A 20,071-nucleotide genomic window follows, 5' to 3' on the forward strand; every position below is an offset into this window, starting at 1 on the left:
GTGTCGGCGGAGAGTCCTGCCACTAAGTGCCTCGTCGACCAGTGGGAGACGCTGCGGTTGGACCGGTGGGGAGTGCTAGTAAAGCGCTGGGAGGTGTTAGGCGGAGGGCAGAGACGCCTGGGTAGTGGTGGTACCCGTGCAAAGCGTGCTGAGGTGTTACGGGAGTTGCACGCCGGTGTTACTAGTGGCCACTTGGGCGAGAAAAAGACCCTTAAACGTCTCCGCCAGCGCTTCTACTGGGTCGGTATGCGGAACGACGTTTCCGAGTGGTGTCGGGCCTGTGACGTTTGTAGTGCGAAAAAGGGCCCCACACGCCGGAATCGGGCTCCGCTTCAGTTGTACAGCGTGGGGGCGCCAATGGAGCGGGTTGCTGTAGATATTGCTGGCCCGCTGCCCATGACGCCCCGGGGCAATCGTTTCGTATGCGTCGTGATGGACTACTTCACGAAGTGGCCTGAGGCGTATGCGCTCCCGAACCACGAGGCTGAAACAGTGGCGAGTGTCCTAGTAAACGAGTGCTTCACCCGATTCGGTGTGCCGTCAGAACTGCACTCAGACCAGGGCCGTGAGTTCGAGTCCCGTGTGTTCCGTGAGTGCTGCGACTTGCTGGGAGTGCGGAAGACCTGAACGACGCCACTCCACCCGCAGTCGGACGGGATGGTGGAGCGGTTCAACCGGACACTCGCACAGCAGTTGGCCGTATTGCGGGGCAAACCAGGAGGACTGGGACGTCAAGTTGCCCGCAATGCTGATGGCGTACCGGTCCGCTGTGCACGAGGCCACTGACTATACACCCGCACGTCTTATGTTTGGCCGCGAGCTCAGACTCCCCGTGGATCTGGCGACGGGCGGCCGCCGGACGTGGGCCTGCCGACTGTCACCTCTGGCTTCGCTGCCGCGCTGCAGGAGAACCTGGTCGAGGTCCATCACCAGGTGCGCGGCAAGCTCAGAGTGGCAGGCCAGGCGATGAAGGACTACTACGATCGCCGCATGCGGGACGTGAAGTATGCGGTGGGTGACAGAGTGTGGCTGCATAACCCTCGCCGGAAGAAAGGGTTATCACCGAAGCTGCAGAGTCCCTGGGAGGGGCCCTACACGGTGATTGCAGTCCTGTCCGCTGTCACCTACCGCATCAGGAGGGGCCGCAAACGCTCCTCTGTCGTCCACGTTGACCGGCTCTGGCGCTACCATGGGCCGGGCCGTTACTCCTGGGGTACTGGCGCTGAGGAGGACCCTGACTACCCCAGTAGTGACGAGGAGGACCGGGCAGAACTTGACCCGGTGGACGTCGAGGTCGCGGATGATGTGGAGGAGGAGGCAGGTGGAGACGCCGACCTGGAGGCCGGCTCTGCTGGTGACCTGGACCAGCCGCTGCCTCTCCTCGCCCTCACCTCCACCGCGACGACCAAGACGTGAGAGGAGGAGGCCAGGATGGCTTACAGATTTTGATACAGAATGATTTGTTTAGTTCCCCAGTTATGTTTTATTTGTTTTGTTAAGTTGGCGAGGCGGGTCGCCTGCGCTTAAGGGGTAGTGTTACGCCAAGGCTTAGCTTAGTTTAAATTGTAATTGGCGCCACGTGACGTAATGAGGGTTCCCTGCGGCCCCGTTGAGGGGGCGGGCTGGAGAGGGACGCCATGCGGCGAGGAAGAGTGGAGACGGAGAGAAGAAAAAGGACGCGCTCGCCTGTGCTCTGTGCCTTAGGACTTAATCGCCTGTGATTTGTGCCTTGACTGCCTCCCCCTTGGACTTATAAGGATTGTACAACGTTCTATTGCTTAGTAAACCCCAAGAAAGTCCGCCCTGTATTTAATTGTGCCTCGCTGTGTGCTCTGTGGGTGTGTGCGAGTGTGTCCGCCGGAGTGTCTTTGTGTCTGCTGTCCGCCTCGTGGGAGCACTGTGTTTTCCATAGCGAGCCCAGTTTAAGTAATTGGGAGAGCACCTGTCTGCCTGTGTGAGGGGTAGACAAGTGGAGCACAACAATAGCCCAGTGTGATACCCCCTTTAAAGGGGGTATCACACTGGGCTCTTTTTTTCCACCGACATCATAGTGCTACCTCCAACCTCCGATTTCAGCCAGTACCGCCGACACCTGCTGACACACGCGTTTGTTTAGGTTTACCTCCAGCTCCAGCAACAATGGCCGACCTCTATTCGAGAAGAATTGTCGCCGCAGCACTGTTACTTCATCACTGCATAGAACTTGAAGCCAAGGAAAAGAGGCGTGAGTGGAGGCGGCAGCGGTTAGCAAGGAGAGAACAGTTATTAGCTGCCAGCAGACGTATGCGGGAGCGTGCTGTGCTAGCCTCAGATAGCGAGGGAGCGGGGCCGAGCACCGCCACCCCTGCACGGGAGAGCAAGCGACGTCAACAACAGCGGCATGGCGGCGACACGTGTGGCGGTGGTGGGGCCGCGCCAGGCCGGGAAGCTCATCTCCGGCCTGGCCAGGGAGGTGAAGATCAGGCCGGCGGGCGTGAGCAAGGCCGCCCGGGTGATCGTGGACGCCGTGCAGGCCGGACACCTGAACATGGAGGAGATCAGGCAGGTGAGGACGGGCCGGACACAGGCATCCTGGTTTTGCATGAGGGCGGTGGCGGCTGCCTGGGCGGGATGAAGGTGTCTGTTAATGCTAACTAAAAAGTAAAGTATTCCAGGATAGGGTCTTGAAGTGTGCTGGACCTGTCAGCTGGCAGCTGGTGACGTATTTCTCTCCAGGGGTGAAGAGGTAAAAGGATTAACCGACATCAACGTAAGTAGGGAGCTCGTGATTAGACAGATAGATAGACTCAAAGTTACTAAGGCGCCAGGGCCAGATGAAATTTTCCCCAGGGCATTAAAAGAATGTAAATCTGAAATCAGAGGGCAGCTAACAGAAGTTTTTAGGAAGTCGCTAAACACAGGGGTGGTGTCTGTTTCATGGAGGCAGGCACACGTCATTCCAATATTTAAGAAGGGAGACATATCTTCTATGCAAAACTATAGGCCAATTAGTTTGACGTCAATAATAGGTAAAATGCTTGAGTCAATAATAGCAGATAGTATTAGGGACCATATTGACAGACAATTTAATTAACGACTCACAGCATGGGTTTATTAACCCTTTAAGCGCGGGGTTGTTTTACCGCGCCTGTCCTCCCACGCGGGCATATTCAGGCAAAAACACACCTCACTTCAACCTTTCATACCTTCACTCCTACTTCACTCAGTCACTCACATGACTCAATGAAGCATCACTGTAAAGTACATACCCTTACCTGTCCTTTGACGTTAAGTTGCAGACTATATGACCATTGGTAGAGCAAGTACGGAATATTGAATTATGGTTATTATAGACATTATTATAGACAGTTTTGCACCCCAAGTGGACTTCGCTTCAATGATTTAATAATATAAAGCATAACTTTTATACAGTTTATGTGAAACACACCCAAAAAAACTAACTTCCGGGCCTTCCTGATGCCCTTGATGGGTGTTGAGGTCGATGGGCCCCCATCTTGTTGATGAAATTCACTGGAAGGTGAGAAGAAGTGGGATGTCTAGCGGACATCTTCTCAAAGCTAACACAAGGCATACGCTGACCAATAATTAGTCAAGGGAGCATGGTTGGGTGTTGTTTGAAAGAAAATGACATGTTAACCCTACTTCAGCATACACAAATTCAATTTGACGGCGCGCTAATTAAAAAAATCCCATGTCAACTATTGTCGACACCCACGGTTTGAGCCCAGGCACCAGCTGTCGACTATTGTCGACACCCGCGCTTTTAAGGGTTAAAGGAAAGTCGTGCCTTACTAATCTTTTATCTTTTTACAATAGAGTATACGAGACAGCTGACAATGATGAGAGTTACAATGTAGTTTATTTTGATTTTAGTAAGGCCTCCGACAAGGTACCTCACCAGAGACTTAAATAAAGTCAGGGCTCATGGAATAGGAGGGAAGGTTTATGATTGGATTAGGGCGTGGATTAGCGACAGGAAACAGAGGGTTACCATTAACGGTAAAAAATCCGAATGGGGTAATGTTACCAGTGGGGTTCCTAGGTTCAGTTTTAGGCCCACTTTTATTCATTATCTACATCAATGACATAGACAATGGGATAACCAGTGACAGGTAACTTTGCGGATGACACCAAAATAGGACGCACTATTAGGACAAGGGAGGATGCTAGAGCACTGCAGGAAGACCTCACCAAACTGTCAGTTTGGTCAGAGAAATGGCAGATGAATTTTAACATCACCAAGTGTAGCGTACTAAGTGTATGAACACGCAACCCATTACACAGGTATAGTTTAGACTCCACAGCGATAGGTAGAACAGAGTGTGAAAGGGATTTGGGAGTGTTAGTGAACTCTGACCTAAAACTAAGGAAGCAATGTATTAGTGAGAGGAATAGAGCTAACAGGGTATTAGGCTTTATTAACAGGACGGTAACCAACAAAAGTACAGTGGTCATCCTCAGACTCTATTTAGCAGTAGTTAGGCCACACTTAGATTATGCTGTCCAGTTTTGGTGCCCACACTACAGGATGGACATCAACTTGCTGGAATCAGATCAGAGGAAGATGACCAAGATGATTCAGGGACTGAGGAACCTCCCATATCAAGATAGGCTGAAACATCTCAACTTACATTCATTAGAAAGACGAAGAGTGCGGGGAGATCTGATAGAAGTATTTAAATGGGTCAAGGGTTACAACAAAGGTGATATAGGCTAAGTAATGTACTGAGAATTAGCCAGCAGGATAGAGCACGCAGTAATGGATTTAAATTAGAAAAGTATTGATTTAGGAGGGAAATAGGCAAGCATTGGTTTAATAATAGGGTGGTGGGGGAATGGAATAGACTCGGCAATCACATAGTGAGTGCAGGGACGATAGCTTGTTTTAAGATTAGACTTGATAGCTACATGGACGAGGATGACAGGTGGTAGTGGGAGGAAATCTGGAGCTGCCTTGTGTAGGCCATTCAGCCTCTTGCAGTCTCCCTATGTTCTTGTGTGGGACGCCTCACGATTTGGAGCCTCAGTCACTTCTATACCTGTGGACCTTTGGAGTCCAACGAGGCTTGAGTGGCATTTTTATTTACCAAACTAGCAAGTAGCAACATATCAAAGTTGTAATGGTCAATATTGTGTTAACACCAAAAAATCTGAGTGCTGTACATCATTTGTGACATAATGAAAATGTTTGCAAAATAAAACGCATTCAGTAATATATCCTACAACACTCCATCCCGTGATTCATAGAATTGCATTTATGGGAACGTATGGATAAATATTTCTTCATGCAAGAAAAGAGAAGTCAAACAATGGTGTCAAGCTTTCAATTTCTTACAAGTAGTGGTGGAAGGTACTGAGAATTTTGCCATTCAACATGTCCCCCAACTGGTACGCCGCTGCCTCACACGATGCATTCCTCTGTCTCTCTCAGATCAAGAGCACAGGAGGTTGTTTACACTGCTGCAAAACATATACGCTCCCAGCAGCAAGTGTTAAACTTATTTTGTGTTTCTAATTTAAATCAGAATACATGCATCTTTAGTATCCTTTAATATTACATTCAGTATACTGAACTTTAGGAGAACAACAAAGCATGTGATGACTGTTTCTGTGGGAAAAACTATATATTTTACTTTTCTTTTTCTTGTGTTGCTCCATTTTTCAAATGCTGCACTGAATCGATCAAGTAGCCGATATATGTTGCTCATGTATTTAACAAGAATTGCTTATCTGCTCAATTTGGCCTGTTTCACTGTTATTACAGACCCAAAGTCACCTCCTCCCAACACCCCCTTTCACTCACCGCCTCCTTCTGCTGACCTGAGCAAGTGTTCTCACCAATCCAGCAAGAGGAATGTTGGCTTGATATGAAACACACTAACAAAATTTCTCCTAAAACTAGAAAGAGAATAATTATCCTCTACCTTTGTCAACATTTCTAACAGGGTCCACAGGGAGTTTGAGGCAGGCATATGCTGATTAAGCAAATGCTAACACTACCTCACAAGTTTAAGGAGTGGAAACACTATGGCAAAGCACTCCTATTTTATCAAGATAGTGCTCACATTACACATGTTAATGTAGACATGTTAATGCAGACATGTTAATGCATGATAATATGTCTATAACAAAGCCTTCCACAAATGCTCACTTGACTTAATCCTTGGTAAGAGAAACTCATGACATTATAATACCCTTGATTATAATGATAAATGGGTATAGTGTCCTGTTAATGAAGTAAATGGTCATGACAAATACTTTCAAGGCTCAGGGAAAGGGTCATCATCAGGGATGAAATAACTGCAGCAGGTGTCCCCTTAGTGGGTCTGCTGACAACTGTTATTGTGCTCGTATACTGACGCTTTTACCAACTAACGCTACTTGCTAACACATGCTCAGCAAAATACTGCTGGTTGATAAGCAGAATATAATATTAATTATGTGGTGCTGATCTTGCAGTGAATTATACGTATTTGTTAATATGAAGAAAACTTAGTTAAGACTGACCAATAGCTTATGCAGCTGTTCAGTTTCTTAACCCCTCACAGTTTGAACAAGAGCCAGAGAGCGAGGACCCGGCGCTTGTGGTGGGAACAGGCCACTAGGTAAGAAGATTGAAGGTGCAATCGCAAGGTTTCATGTCACTGGTCTGCATCAAGGAATAAATGATTAAGATTAATTATTTTGATGCACCCATGTTTTTCTTCCTACCTTACAAAGTACTCTTCTATTGTTATACATGTCTTCTAACCTTCAAACCCTCTGAAAAAACATTAGAAAAAATGTAGTCAAAACAAGGGTGAAAATAGACAATATAGTTGTGTAAAATTAAGCAGCCCAACGCCCAATAGACCAGGTCCAACTAATTCTAATTACAGCCTGAAGATCACTTCAGCACTTCTATAATCGCTTCTCTTGGTTTGCTGCAAATCAAAATGATTTGGCATTTGCAGCTATACACTTTACTACTACTCAGTTTTCTAATAGCTTTGTTCCACGTATAACTAAATTGTGGATTGAGAGGTTTAGAAGAGGATTAATCCCCTTCCATTTCCTCTTGACCCTTTCCATACTGTGATGCCGACGTCTGCATCACGGATGGAAAGGGTTAATGTTCCTTCTTTAGTAAGGTGACTGGAGCTGAATGGCATAATCAAGAAGAGGTCTGACCAATGCTAATTACGGCCTGAAGATCACTTCAGCACTTCTATAATCACTTCTCTTGGTTTGCTGCGAATCAAAATGATTTGGCATTTTCAGCTGTATGCTCTAATACTATTCAGTTTTCTAAAAGCTTTGTTCCATGTATAATTAAATTGTGGAACTTGCTTCTACATTATGTTTCAAAGACAAAAACTGGCACTTATTTAAGTGTAGAGGTAATAGTTTTTACTAAGGCAAATGTTCCTCCCTTTGGGACCCTGATCAGGTATATTATTCCTTGAACTCTCCAGAGGGGCTGACATTCTTGGCCTGTGATGATAATAATAATAATGATAATAATATTACTTATGCTCCTTAAAATAAACCCAGTACTCTGTGTGCATGATTCTTAGCCTGAATGCATTGAGCCCTTGGAGGGTGACCAGAACTCAGTAAAACTCCTAAATCCTTTTCACATCCAGACCTGCTTAGGAGAGTGCCTTCACTCAAAATACTACACTTCCTGATATTGAACTCCATCTGCCATTTCCCCCCCCAAGCATACACTGTCTAGTTCATCGTGGAGAACACTTAACATCCCAGTCTGATTCAACTACTCTGCTGATCTTTGTATCATCTGCAAATTTACTAATAAAAGAAAATTTTGGGGCCACATGCAATAGCAATTATAATTATCAAAGAAGGTTGTCACATGTTGCATCTCACAAACACTGGTAGACGGTGTTGAGGGAGCGAGAGAATGGCATCATTGTTGGGAAGTGGAACTGTAACATTTACTGACAAATGGGAGTGAAAGTGGATTTGATGACACAAATAACTATGAAAAAAAATCACCTGTAAATGAACAACCAAATAGTGTTCACTTTTAGTCAAATATTGAATCAGGCTGATAAATTGACATATACTATATATAAAAAAAGAACATTTGCAGATTCATATTTATAAAAATGAAGTTACTAACATTTTTTCTTTTTTCTTGCATTCCTCCTCTTCCTCCTCCTCCTCTTCCCCCCTCTCCTCCTCCACCTTCTCCACCACAACCACTGCTACCCTTGTCCACCACATTTTCTGTATCTTCCTCCTTCACCACCACTGTCACATCCCCCCACCCCACCCACACACACACACACAGAATGAAGACCTGCCCCATGAGTTTGGCCTCACCGATGGACAAATAGCCAACTGGGTCTTCCTCATCGACACCCTCAACTTCTGCTTCTGGACGCCCGACGGTCAGCCAAAGTTCACCGTCAACTACCAGGGAAAGGTGACACCCCCTCCTCCTCCTCCTCGTACCCTTCTTGTGACCTTGAACTCCTCACTGTCTTGATCAGATGTAATGATTGTAGATGTTTTTCTCCCTCCTCACTTTTTCCTGCCCATTGGTTTAGAGGCCAGACATCTAGTTCCAAGTAGGACAGTCCAATTTTTAACCCGGTAGCAGCGGGGATCATGTTTCTTAATGGTCCCTCTAAGCGAGAAATATGAGGAAAAATCATCACTCGCACAAACCATTTCATAATATATATCAAAACATTTGTGATCATTTTATGTTTTATCTATTTTTGGGGGGGTTAAATCATGGCACAAACTTGGCCCGTTGCTGCTACACGGTAAAGCCACAAATTTGTCCCGTCGCTGCTACCAGGTTAAGCACTCCACCCTCTTGCATTGCCAACTTTGTGTCAGATGTTTGTTTGTTTTCCTTTGGGGATCTGACTAAACAGATTTTTATATATCAACAACTAGAAACTGAAGGTTATTATGAACAGTAAAGTCTATTTATTAAATATGTTGACTTGTGAAGTAGTTAAGCATATGCTGCTCCACCATGACTAAAAACGTATGGAAATTTCTCTGTTCTTCATTTGTTATTTGTAAATGGATGGATGATTTATTTACAGCACAAAATTGCCACAAAACACTTAGCACATTATGGCATATATAGAATCAAGAATACTTATAAGCTTATTTCCAGAGCTGGGCACTTCCGATCATCAGTCCGATCTTCCGATCTGATCGGAACAGCAATTGGCGATCGGAATGCAAAGATTGGATCATCTTTGTAAAAGGTAATCAGACTGTGGAGATCGGAACTCCACAAACTAACTAACGATCACCGATCACATAAAGAAAAAAATGTTGTCCACGTTGTCATGGCAACAACTGACTGCGGACATTTTGAAAACCTCACAACTCATTACAATTATTTTTATACACGTTGCTAAATAGTTACTTCAATAAGCATCTTTATTAATAATATTAAGCAATAATTAGATTATTAATTTATTTAACCCTGGTAAGGTATCGTGAACGAAACGCACAGGCGCAGTCTCTTTATTTGCTTGGCAGGACTTGTCACATGACGCCATGACAGTGTGGTGTGGACCGTGTGGACTGCAGCAAGGTAGAGAGAAGGGGAGGTAGGTTCACACTGGCCGCTCCGCGCAGGGTGTGACTCTGTGAGTATGACGTCACGTGAAAGGAAGTTGTGGTATAGTACATCATCTAAGAAAGTAAGGTCGACCGAATGGAGGGCCAAAATTCGTTCCATTCCGCGCATCCTCTCCTACCTCCTCGTAACGTAACACAGAGTATAAAAAACAGCAGAGCGAATCCAAACTCATCAGTAACACACTGCCGTGTTCTCCGTATGCTAGGCTCTTAACTATTCTCTCTCTCTCTCTCTCTCTCTCTCTCTCTCTCTCTGTGTGTGTGTGTGTGTGTGTGCGCACCGCTAGACATCATCTCTGCGTTACTATATGCTGTCCACGCAGTACGACAAGGCTCCCGGCTCGCTGTGTGTGTGTGTGTACACACACACACACACACACACACACACACACACAGCGGGGAGCCTTGCCGTAATGCGTGGTAACGCAGATCGAGGTGATGTCTACAGAGTACACACACACACACACACACACACACACACACACACACACACACACACACACAGAGAGAGAGAGAGAGAGAGAGAGAGAGAGAGAGAGAGAGAGAGAGACTTCCTCCTTTGAAAATAACCTTTTACTGCTGAATTGTAGTAGTACCTATCATTATGAGAGAGAGAGAGAGAGAGAGAGAGAGAGAGAGAGAGAGAGAGAGAGAGAGAGAGAGATTTCGTCCTCTGAAAATAACCTAGTAACCGCTGAATTGTGAAAGAGAATGGGAGAAGAACCGCGCGTGAGAGAGAATGCCAGTTCCCTCCAAGGTTCCCTCCTCGTGTCGTCATCGACGGGATGCGCGTTGGTCGACCTTACTCCTTAGACCATAGTAGAGTAGATACCGCGCGCTTGACTGGCGTATATGGTCGGCCACCTGCCGCCATTTTGGTACGGCAAATATTATTGCCGGCGTCTAAAGAAAAGTGTGTAATTTAGAGTTCTAGAGAATGACAGGTAGACTGGTCTATACTCAGTGGTGGAGAACTAAAGTCTGCGACCAACATCGAATTTTGAACCAGTGTTTATTCCTTTTACTGCATGTAACGATTGCACACAAAGCCAACATAATCTGCTTGAGAATAAGATTTGTCTTAGTATATATTATATCATATTTCCATCCGATTCTAAGTTCTTGATCTCTTGGCAGCCGGTGAAAGTGTATAGTACTGTTTCCTATCACATAAACTGATTGACAACCACACACAATACAAAAAGTTGGCATGTTGAAAGAAAACACACTTTAGCTAAGTTTCCCATTGAGTGAGTGAGGAGCTCAGCTCAAGAGGCTGGTGCGCGCGACTGACCTCTCTTCCATGCCCGGACCCCTCAGTCCTTCTTTCACCTGACGTCATGCGCGGAAGAGACAAATTTAAGTACCCCCATGGTGAACCTACCCTCCATTCTCTTTACCGTGGGCTGAAGTGGAATTCTATCCGCTCACTCTAGTAACCGAGTCACCTGCCTCAGTTGCCAGTTATGCATTTTCTGCTGCAGTGATATCACCCTCTAATGGCGGCACCGTCAGTTCCTTTTCGGGAAACTTAACAAGACCTAAGCTAAAAGGCGGGGCTTCGCTCCCCTTTTCATCCCTTCGACCCCCCCAACCCGTCAGGGTCCCCCCTGCAACAATAGGAGGAGGAAGAAGGAGGTCTCGCGAGACAGCGCAACATGCCCCACAGCTCACGGCACTAAACTAACGCCCCATACCCCTCCCATCCAAAAACGTATTTAACCTCTTCTTGAATGTATTTATTGTGTTGGGGCTCACCACATGACTGCTAAGTCTATTCCACTCATCCACCACTCTGATGGTAAACCAATTCCTGCCTATGTCTTTGGTGAACCTGAACTTATCCAACTTAAACCCATTGGTACGTGTCCTACCCGGCTCACATATAATCAAAACCTTATTGCTTATGTTCTTCTTGTAACTCTTATTTATGGACCAATTTCTTTTATTCAAAAAGCTATTTGATCAGAATGATAAGAGATTAATGATCACTACTGTTTGTTTTATACATTAGTAAAGAATATTTCCTAAATATCGATGATAAAATATTAAAAATTGACAAATATTTCTTAAAATCTAAATCAACTTCAAACAACAGTTAGAACAGCGAACTTAATTCCTTTTTCATACTTTCATAAACTGAATAAAAAGGGCAGACTTAAATAAATGCCTAAAATAAGAAGCTAAGATAACTTTTTCCTTTACCATGTCCTATATGCTGAAAGAAGGAGTAAAAACAAAGATTATTATGAGCAAATATCTAAGTTATTACTTTAAAAATGCCTAAAATAGGTGTTTAATCCCTGTAATTATCATCCTATAAAAAATAATAATAATAATTATAAGTTTTAATGATCGGAAGATCGGAATTAAATGATCGGAACAAAAGAAGGCGGGGAGGCAGTGGCTGAGTTGACAGAGTGACAGCGCCGCGTTCAGGAGGACGCGAGTTCAATCCCCGCCTGGTGCCACCAAGCTGGGATTTTTCAGCCGCTGCCGAGTGGCTTAAAACTACCCACATGCTGTCCAGAAGACCACCTATCAACCCGGACTCTAGATTCTAGGGTTAAAGATGAGCTCCGGGAGGGCAGCATGAGCCAATGCAAAATGGCACCACTATAAACTCTCGCCTGCACCAGAACGGGCTGGGCCGACCATCAGGCCCCACCGGGAAGAAGTCTTGGGCCGACCATCAGGCCCCACTGGGAAGAAGCCTACCGGCGCAATATGCCGCGACTTTAAAAAATAAAAAAATAAAAACGATCGGATGATCGGAATCGGATCAGTTGCACAAAGTGATCAGATGACCGGGTATCGGAACAGCAAAAAAGTGATCGGTGCCCACCACTGCTTATTTCTGTATATTATACTCTTTATACTTCAAAATCATGGAAAACAGTTAATTACCCTATTTGCTGGTTCAGAGACACTTTTTTCCTCAAAACAAGACTCATGTAGCTACGTGTTAGGCTGGCCCACCGCTGGTCTCAACCCCACACTCACCAAACTTGTGGCATATACCAAACTGGCCCAAAAAGTTCTTTAAAGCCGAAATTCGTTATATCGAGGTCAGTAAAATTGAGGGTTTCCAGTATTGTATGGTATGTCTATCACAGTATGGTGCTAACCCAGTAGTATATATGGGTAGATATGTACTTCTAGCAAGGAAATTAAACAAAACATCCTATTAAAATTGATAAAGGTCAGGATGGCAATTTTCTTCTAATTGCCACACTTAAAAATGGGGTGCATATTCGACAATTGCAAATATGGTAATTTTGGTGAATAGATTTTGTAAAAATACATCCTTTTTGAAAATTTGGAAATAGCCTCCCTGGTATAAGAAGTTGTTATAAGAAAAAATGCGAGAAAATTCAACTTTCCTGACAGAGTAGTAGACCAGTGAAACATATTAGTGGAAGAACTTTTGTGTGACAAAATTTTTACAGTTTGGAAGACTATGGGAATTGCTTTAGAAGACAGGACTCAACAATCTTGACTCAGTCTTGTAAAAGTATAATGAGAAAAGAACTTACACACACACACACACACACACACACACACACACACACACACACACGAGGCTAGAGTGGGGGAACTGTGCCTACCAACACTTGAAGAAAGAAGAGAAAGAGGAGACCTGATATCACTGTACAGAAACACAAGTGGAACGGACGTGTTGGATTGAAATGATTTAATCAAGATGGAAGGGAGGAGGCAACTATGAGGACACACCAAGAAATTGAGAAAAGGGACTTGTTTTAAAGACATAAAGAAGTACAGTTTCCCATACAGGAGCATGGATACATGGGATGGACTGAACAAAGACATTGATGAAGCAGGCAGTGTCCATGAAATGAAAGAAAAGCTGGACAAATATAGATTGTGAGACAGGACTGACCAAGCTTGAGCTCAGGCCCTGTATACTACAAATAAGTAAATACACACACACACACACACACACACACACACACACACACACACACACACACACACACATCTCATCTCTAGCCCTTCCCTCTCCCTCAGACACGCACCGGCTACTTGGGGATGGTGGCGGCCGTTAACCGAGCCTTGGGTGAGGGGCGGCCCATGCATGACCCCGCCCACTACTCCTCCCTCACCCTGGAGGACCTGAAGCACATCTTCCGCTCCGACACACCCTCTCAGATGCCCCTCCTGGAGAAGCGCTTGGAGGTCCTGCAGGAGGTTGGGGGCATCCTGAAGGAGAAATTTGAGGGGACATTTGAGTGTGTCCTGCGGAAGGCGGAAAACAGTGCCATGAAGCTCGTCAACATCGTGACAGAAAATTTTCCATGTTTTCGAGACACGGCGTGCTTTGAGGGGAAGCCGGTGGCGTTCTACAAGCGGGCACAGATCCTGGCAGCCGACATCTGGGTGCTGTACCGAGGCCAGGCTCCAGGGGGCTTTGCAGACATAGGCGAGCTGACCATGTTTGCCGATTACAGAGTCCCGCAGGTTCTGGCCTACCTGGGGGCCCTGGAGTACTCCGAGGCTCTGTATAAGAAGTTGAAGGACCAGCACATGTTTAGTACTGGAGACAGGGAAGAGGTGAGCAAGACTGTGAGGTGTTCTCTTATTTTAGTGGTGGGTTTGTTAACTAATTCTCTAAACTTAAGCTTTCCCAATAGTGCAAGACTTTTATGACATCCTGAAGTACTTACAAATTTATACACCAACTAACACCAACACTTCAACTATTACTAACATCCCAACAGCCAATAGGACTAACCCAACTCCACTAACTTCCTCACTAATGCACCAGCCACCACAAACACCACAACTAATATAGCACCACCACAGCCATCAGGACCAGCCTAACTCCTCTTTTTACTCTAAACATTTACCAGCACCACCACAGCCATCAGGACCACCCTAACTCCTCTGTTTACTCTACAACATTTACCAGCACCACCACAGCCATCAGGACCACCCTAACTCCTCTTTTTACTCTAAACATTTACCAGCACCACCACAGCCATCAGGACCACCCTAACTCCTCTTTTTACTCTAAACATTTACCAGCACCACCACAGCCATCAGGACCAGCCTAACTCCTCTTTTTACTCTAAACATTTACCAGCACCACCACAGCCATCAAGCCCAAACTAACTCCTCTTTTTTTCTCTACAACGTTTACATTTATCAGCCCCACCACAGCCATCAGGACCAGCCTAACGCCACTCTTCCTTCCTCCCTCAGATTGAGATTCGCGGGTGTTCCATCGAGGCCACAGAGCTCATTGTTGCAGAGGCCCAAAAGCTGCTGAAGGCCGAGGGAGGTAATGGTGTCCCCCTGTCCAGCGTGACGGTAGATTACTTCCTCTGGCTGTACAGGGTGAAGCACGCCGCCGAGCTGGAGTGTGTGCCATACCACAGGGTGAGGTGCATCTACTATTAATGTGGGGTTGTGTAGGGCTCTGTCTGGATTTGTTTATGTAGAGTGTGTTTGTCAAGTATGTGTGTGATGTTCATTCAGTAAGGTGCAACTGCTACGTGTGTGTGTGTGTGTGTGTGTAGAAAGGGAGACAGCTCAATGGCACTGAAACAAAGTAGTTACAAAAAAGTCGGCAAAGTGCTGCTCCAACAAAAGAAAAACAGAACAAGAGGCCAAAAGAGAGGTCAGTTTCAGGAGAAAAGGAGAGAGTGAGCGGGGTGGGTTGTTCACTACACATAGTATGATGGAGTTGGCCTGGTGGGGGTGGCCCTGATCCACATTGCCTACACCTCATCGGGAACATCCACATGGAGCACTGAGGGGCTGAGAGTGTCTCACCACCACACTAAAACTCCACCACCTCTCCCCTCCTCCCTGAGGTGGGAAAACACGCTGTACCCGTCCACCTGTCACAGCTCTGGGGTCACTTGCCAGGGTTCCGTGGTCCCCATCATGTCCGGGTTTAGGGTTTTCACTGTGGTAATAACCTCATCAAGTTTGTTATTCAAGGAGGTGACATTCAACATAAGCACTGAGGGAGGTTATACCTTGTGCACGGCGCTTCAGGGTTTGTAAAGCTTGGGGTCCCCTGTTGCTGCCACTCTGCACACATGTGATTGATTTGATGGGTCACTGAGTACAACATCCTGCCCCCTGGCCAGATAAGGGATGTCCAGCTAGCTCCTCACCTGAGCCTGTGAAGGAAGTGCTGAGAGTGCCAAGCACTACGCTGCACTGGCAGGTGATTATTCAGATCCCAGCAGGTGCGAGAGGGGAGAGTAGTGGTGAGGGTACTAGTGAGGATGATGATGTGGTGAGGAGGGTCACAGGTGATCCTATAACAGCTACACAGAACACTGAGGTCACACAAGATCCTGGCTCAGGTCAGTGTGTGTGTGTGTTTTGTTCTTGTTTATTTATTCAGAATGTGTATGTTGTTCCGTGTATTTGTTTATTAAATGTGTGAAAAGCTGGGTAAAAGTATATGTGTGTGTGTGTGTGTGTGTGTGTGTGTGTGTGTGTGTGTGTATTTACCTAGTTGTAACTTTACAGGGCCTGGGCTTACGCTCATGTGGTCCTGTCTCATATCTGTACTAGTCCAGTTTTTCCTGAAAGTTGTGCACACTCTTCGCCAATACTACATCCTCGCTTAGTCTGTTCCAACCTTCTATGTTTCTTTGCAGGAAGCAATATTTTTTTGTCTCTCAAGCATCTTCATTTTCTCAATTTTTTACTGTGTCCTCGTGTGTTGCTGGTGTTTCTTACTTCTCTTAGTAGCAACTCATTATCTACCTTCTTCCATTTTATTCCAAAATTTGTAAATTAGTATTAGGTCTCCCTGTGTGTGTGTGTGTGTGTGTGAGTGTGTGTGTGTGTGTGTGTGTGTGTGTGTAGTTGTCCATGTTTGATTTTGTGTAAGATCAATAGAAGAAACACTGACTTTACAAGATCTGTTCTAAAGTTCTCTAGTAAGTTAAATAATACTATGTAATACTGTCATACACTTAGCTCTCATGTATGTAGTCAAAGTGTCCATGTTTATCGTGCATGTTATAACTTCAGTCCCACGTCGACCACTGTGCTGTACCCTCCACATTAATGGTGAAAATAAGCCCTGCCCACACCAGCCCAGACCACCAATGATATCTTTAACCTTGCCTGGCATCCACCAATCACACACAAGCTGAGTTGGAGAGAGGGTGTGGCTTGTTTGTGTATTGTCCAGCGAAAGGATTGAGAAGGGTGAAGGGATTATTTTTAAAGCTAATGTGGGCACAGTATAACGCATCTGTCTGTGAGCATTGTTATTTGTTTGCTTGTGTAATGAGGGGATGCTCTGTATCCAAGACTATTTTTTGTACTTGCTGATACAGACTTGTGTTTTCCTTTCCTACATACTAAGTTAAGATACTCAAAAAGCATTTGTTTTTAATAGAATGTCGTAATCTCATCTAATGATTTGAAAGACGTAACAAGCATAAAAGAAATATCACAGAAAGCAATCAGTCACAGTATGCAATAGAATGATAATATCTTTCTTTTCATAGCTATCTCACTCTCTTGGTAAGATTGCCTGAATAAGGACAGGACGTCATATGTATAGACAAATAACATTATTTTGCTACACAGTCAACAGCCATTAATATTAAGGGCCGCTTTCACAGTCACTTTTGTTTGTTTTGATCATTATCAATGGCTGCGATCGCCGCTATAGTAATTCCACATGAAACTGGCCGATGGGGTAGTGGCGGCTGCAGAGGAAGCGAGAGGTGTTGAGAATGTGTGGTAAGGCGCAGGGCGGGGCTAACCCCGCAGCCGCCACTACCCCATCAACCAGTTTCATGTGGAAATACTATAGCGGCAGTCGCCGCTCATTGGTAACGATCAAAACAAACAAAAGTGACTGTGAAAGCGGCCCTAAGAGATGTAAGAAAAGCTTTCCATGAAGGAGGAATAAAATTAAAGTCAAGGACTTAAGTGTCTGTTTAAGCATTGGAAAATTGACAGTAAGATTGAAATAGATAATTGAGTTTTAGAAGAGAGCTCTAGGAATACAATAGCCTTTCACACAGCAAAATGTTATTTTTTACTTAGTTGCAATTCATCATTCTGGTTTGGAAAAGTGTGATGATAATACTTGCTGTCAACAAAATAGATAGCTGCCCACGCTGGTGCCAACCATTAGTCATGTTTTTATTCTACTTACCTAAAAATCATTCCAACCCTCAATGTTTTCTGAGAAAAGTCAAGGCTTTTTAATTTATAACTTCTTTGGTGTTTTGAATCGAAGGGAAGACTGAATGTACTGATCAGCAACTGACATATAGTATATCTGTGTTGTACTGACATTTGCATCATAGGCAAATTGAATGTAGGTGGTGGAATTGTGAACTTTGGTACCTATCACCATATTAGCACGATCATCAGTGGCACTTTTGTTCTCCAGCACCATCATCATTACTTGCTTCCTGCGCCCACACAGGGAGAGGCAGCCTTTGAGACAGATGGAGGAAACCAATACCAATTTTTGTAACATTTGAGGTAATGAAAACTATTGAAGCCTATGAAGTGTGTAGTAAATCAGTTCAGTTGACGGGCTGTGGTTTTGGGTGTAGAAAGAGTATCAAAATATTAAATAGATCACTCACTATAATCACTCTTCTGTGGTGAAGTGGCTCACACGCCTTGCTAGATATTAGCAGGACGAATCATATCCCAGCCTGGTCAGTCAGCCCGTGGCCAACCCAGCTGTTCATCCTCCCTTTTAGGCTAGTCAGTAAATGGGTACCTGGGGAAACCTGGGAAGGTAAACTATGGTAACCCAGGTGTTGCACTTACCCTGTGCACTTGTCAAGGTAGTGGGTTCCCAACACAGGCTCAAGGGCCAATGCACCACACGTTACATACTAATCTTTGGCTCTGATTCCATTTTGGCACTGTTCTTTCTGTATTCAGTCCTACAGACATTTCCTGCTGCAGACTGCCATTCAGCAGCAGCCTCATTTACACAATTTTTCTGCTGCAATCATCTACTCAAGACTAGTCAAGACTTTTGTGTAGACATTATGCAACACAGTAAAATATATTCTCTGCATTCTCTTTTCCTACTGTTCTAATATCATACTGCACCAAGAACCCGTAACACACATTATTTTAGCTTTACTTTTCTCTTGTCTGAGAGCCAAATTACAGTGAGAAGTTGAAGAGATAAAGGTCATTATCCTTAGACACTTCTACCTCTCACATCAATTACTCCCAAAGGCTGAAGAGGAGATGAATCAGTTTCTAATAAGTATTTTTTAGGTTATGGTTCAGAGGAAGGGTCACACTACCACTGAAGTCAAAAACCACCCCTGGAAATGGCCAAAACTCCTATGGAAGACTTGTCAAATACGTGTACCTGGGAGCCGAACTGTCTAAGAACACGGCCCATAGAAGAGCACATCGTGGACATGTTTCCAGGACTCAGACCAAAGTCCATTAGTCTATCTTTACCCCAGACGCCTTGTACCCTTACAGAAACTTAGCCAAAGGAGATGACCCCAGCAGAAGAGAACAATAGTACCTCTGGCACTCCTCTCAGTCTCCACTTGCTGCCTTTTACTTTCCAACACACACACACACACACTCTCTCTCTCTCTCTCTCCAATGTTCATTCACTACTGATCCATTAGTTTATAATAGAAAGATGGTTAGTAAATTGAACAATATTCTGTGATACGAGATTTCTATTGGACAAGAATTAAACCTTTTAACAGGAAACAACTTCTCTAGCCGTCTATTTGTTTACTGTTATGTCTACTTGGTTACATTCATGTTTTCTATAAGGAGAAACTAGAGCCATATGATCAAAGCCTAGACCAAAGTAAAAGAGAGGGGTATTAGAATTATGTAATAGGTTGATAAGTGAAAAGTTGAGGTGCAGTTCAAACTTACGTGCGAGATTTTTTTTTTTTTATAATCGAACATTTTTATTATCCAAGACGGAAAATTGGTATATGACAGAACGAGAACAAGAAAAGAGAGAGAGAGAGAGAGAGAGAGAGAGAGAGAGAGAGAGAGAGAGAGAGAAGGGAACCAAAAGAGTATTGTTGCCTGAAAATCCAAAGATGAGGTGAAACTGATTGCTTGATAGTTTACTGTTGCAAGTAAACAACAAAGGAGAAGGGAGGAGCATGCCATCCCAACCCCCAGACAGTACAGTGTGTGATTAAACAACTAAAGATACATGTGGAAGTAGCACCAGGAAACTAAAAAGATGCACAAAGGTAAAACAGTGAAGAGTGGGAGGGACCAACGCTTGATGAATAAACGTTGCATGAATCTTCGCCAACACTAATGTGGCTGAGTTGTCTTTGACCCGTTCTTCAAGGCGTGGTTAGCTGGTTTTGCTGAATTTTTGTATCGTGTATTTCCGACTGAGTTTGTCATGTCAAAAACTGAAAATCGAACACTTAAAACTTGCAGCAATAGCTAGTATGGTCGCCGAGTACAA

General features: G+C 44.7%; 1 protein-coding gene across 3 annotated transcripts; it reads left to right on the top strand.

Annotated features, from left to right (window-relative positions):
• Positions 1-2,130: 2,130 nt before the first annotated feature.
• LOC127009871 (queuosine salvage protein-like) lies at positions 2,131-16,950 on the top strand. 3 transcript variants are annotated; one of them, XR_007762497.1, is made up of 5 exons: positions 2,131-2,545; positions 8,297-8,431; positions 13,648-14,190; positions 14,842-16,440; positions 16,471-16,950. XR_007762497.1 is itself a non-coding variant. In XM_050883348.1 (4 exons), the coding sequence occupies exons 1-4, from the start codon at positions 2,381-2,383 to the stop codon at positions 15,037-15,039; spliced, it is 1,041 nt and encodes a 346-aa protein (XP_050739305.1). In that variant the 5' UTR covers positions 2,131-2,380; the 3' UTR covers positions 15,040-16,950. The 3 variants fall into 3 exon arrangements, 1 of the variants encoding a protein (XP_050739305.1); XR_007762498.1 differs by having other exon boundaries at positions 14,842-16,426; XM_050883348.1 differs by having other exon boundaries at positions 14,842-16,950.
• Positions 16,951-20,071: the final 3,121 nt, after the last annotated feature.

The sequence above is a fragment of the Eriocheir sinensis genome, chromosome 42 (genome assembly GCF_024679095.1).
Source record: "Eriocheir sinensis breed Jianghai 21 chromosome 42, ASM2467909v1, whole genome shotgun sequence".
NCBI classification, from domain to species: domain Eukaryota; kingdom Metazoa; phylum Arthropoda; class Malacostraca; order Decapoda; family Varunidae; genus Eriocheir; species Eriocheir sinensis.

Coding starts and splice junctions, on each gene's coding strand:
- LOC127009871 (XM_050883348.1), top strand. CDS start 2,381: ATGGCGGCGACACGTGTGGCGGTGGTGGGGCCGCGCCAGGCCGGGAAG. Junction 8,432..13,647: donor CCGTCAACTACCAGGGAAAG/GTGACACCCCCT, acceptor CCTCTCCCTCAG/ACACGCACCGGCTACTTGGG. Junction 14,191..14,841: donor GTACTGGAGACAGGGAAGAG/GTGAGCAAGACT, acceptor TTCCTCCCTCAG/ATTGAGATTCGCGGGTGTTC.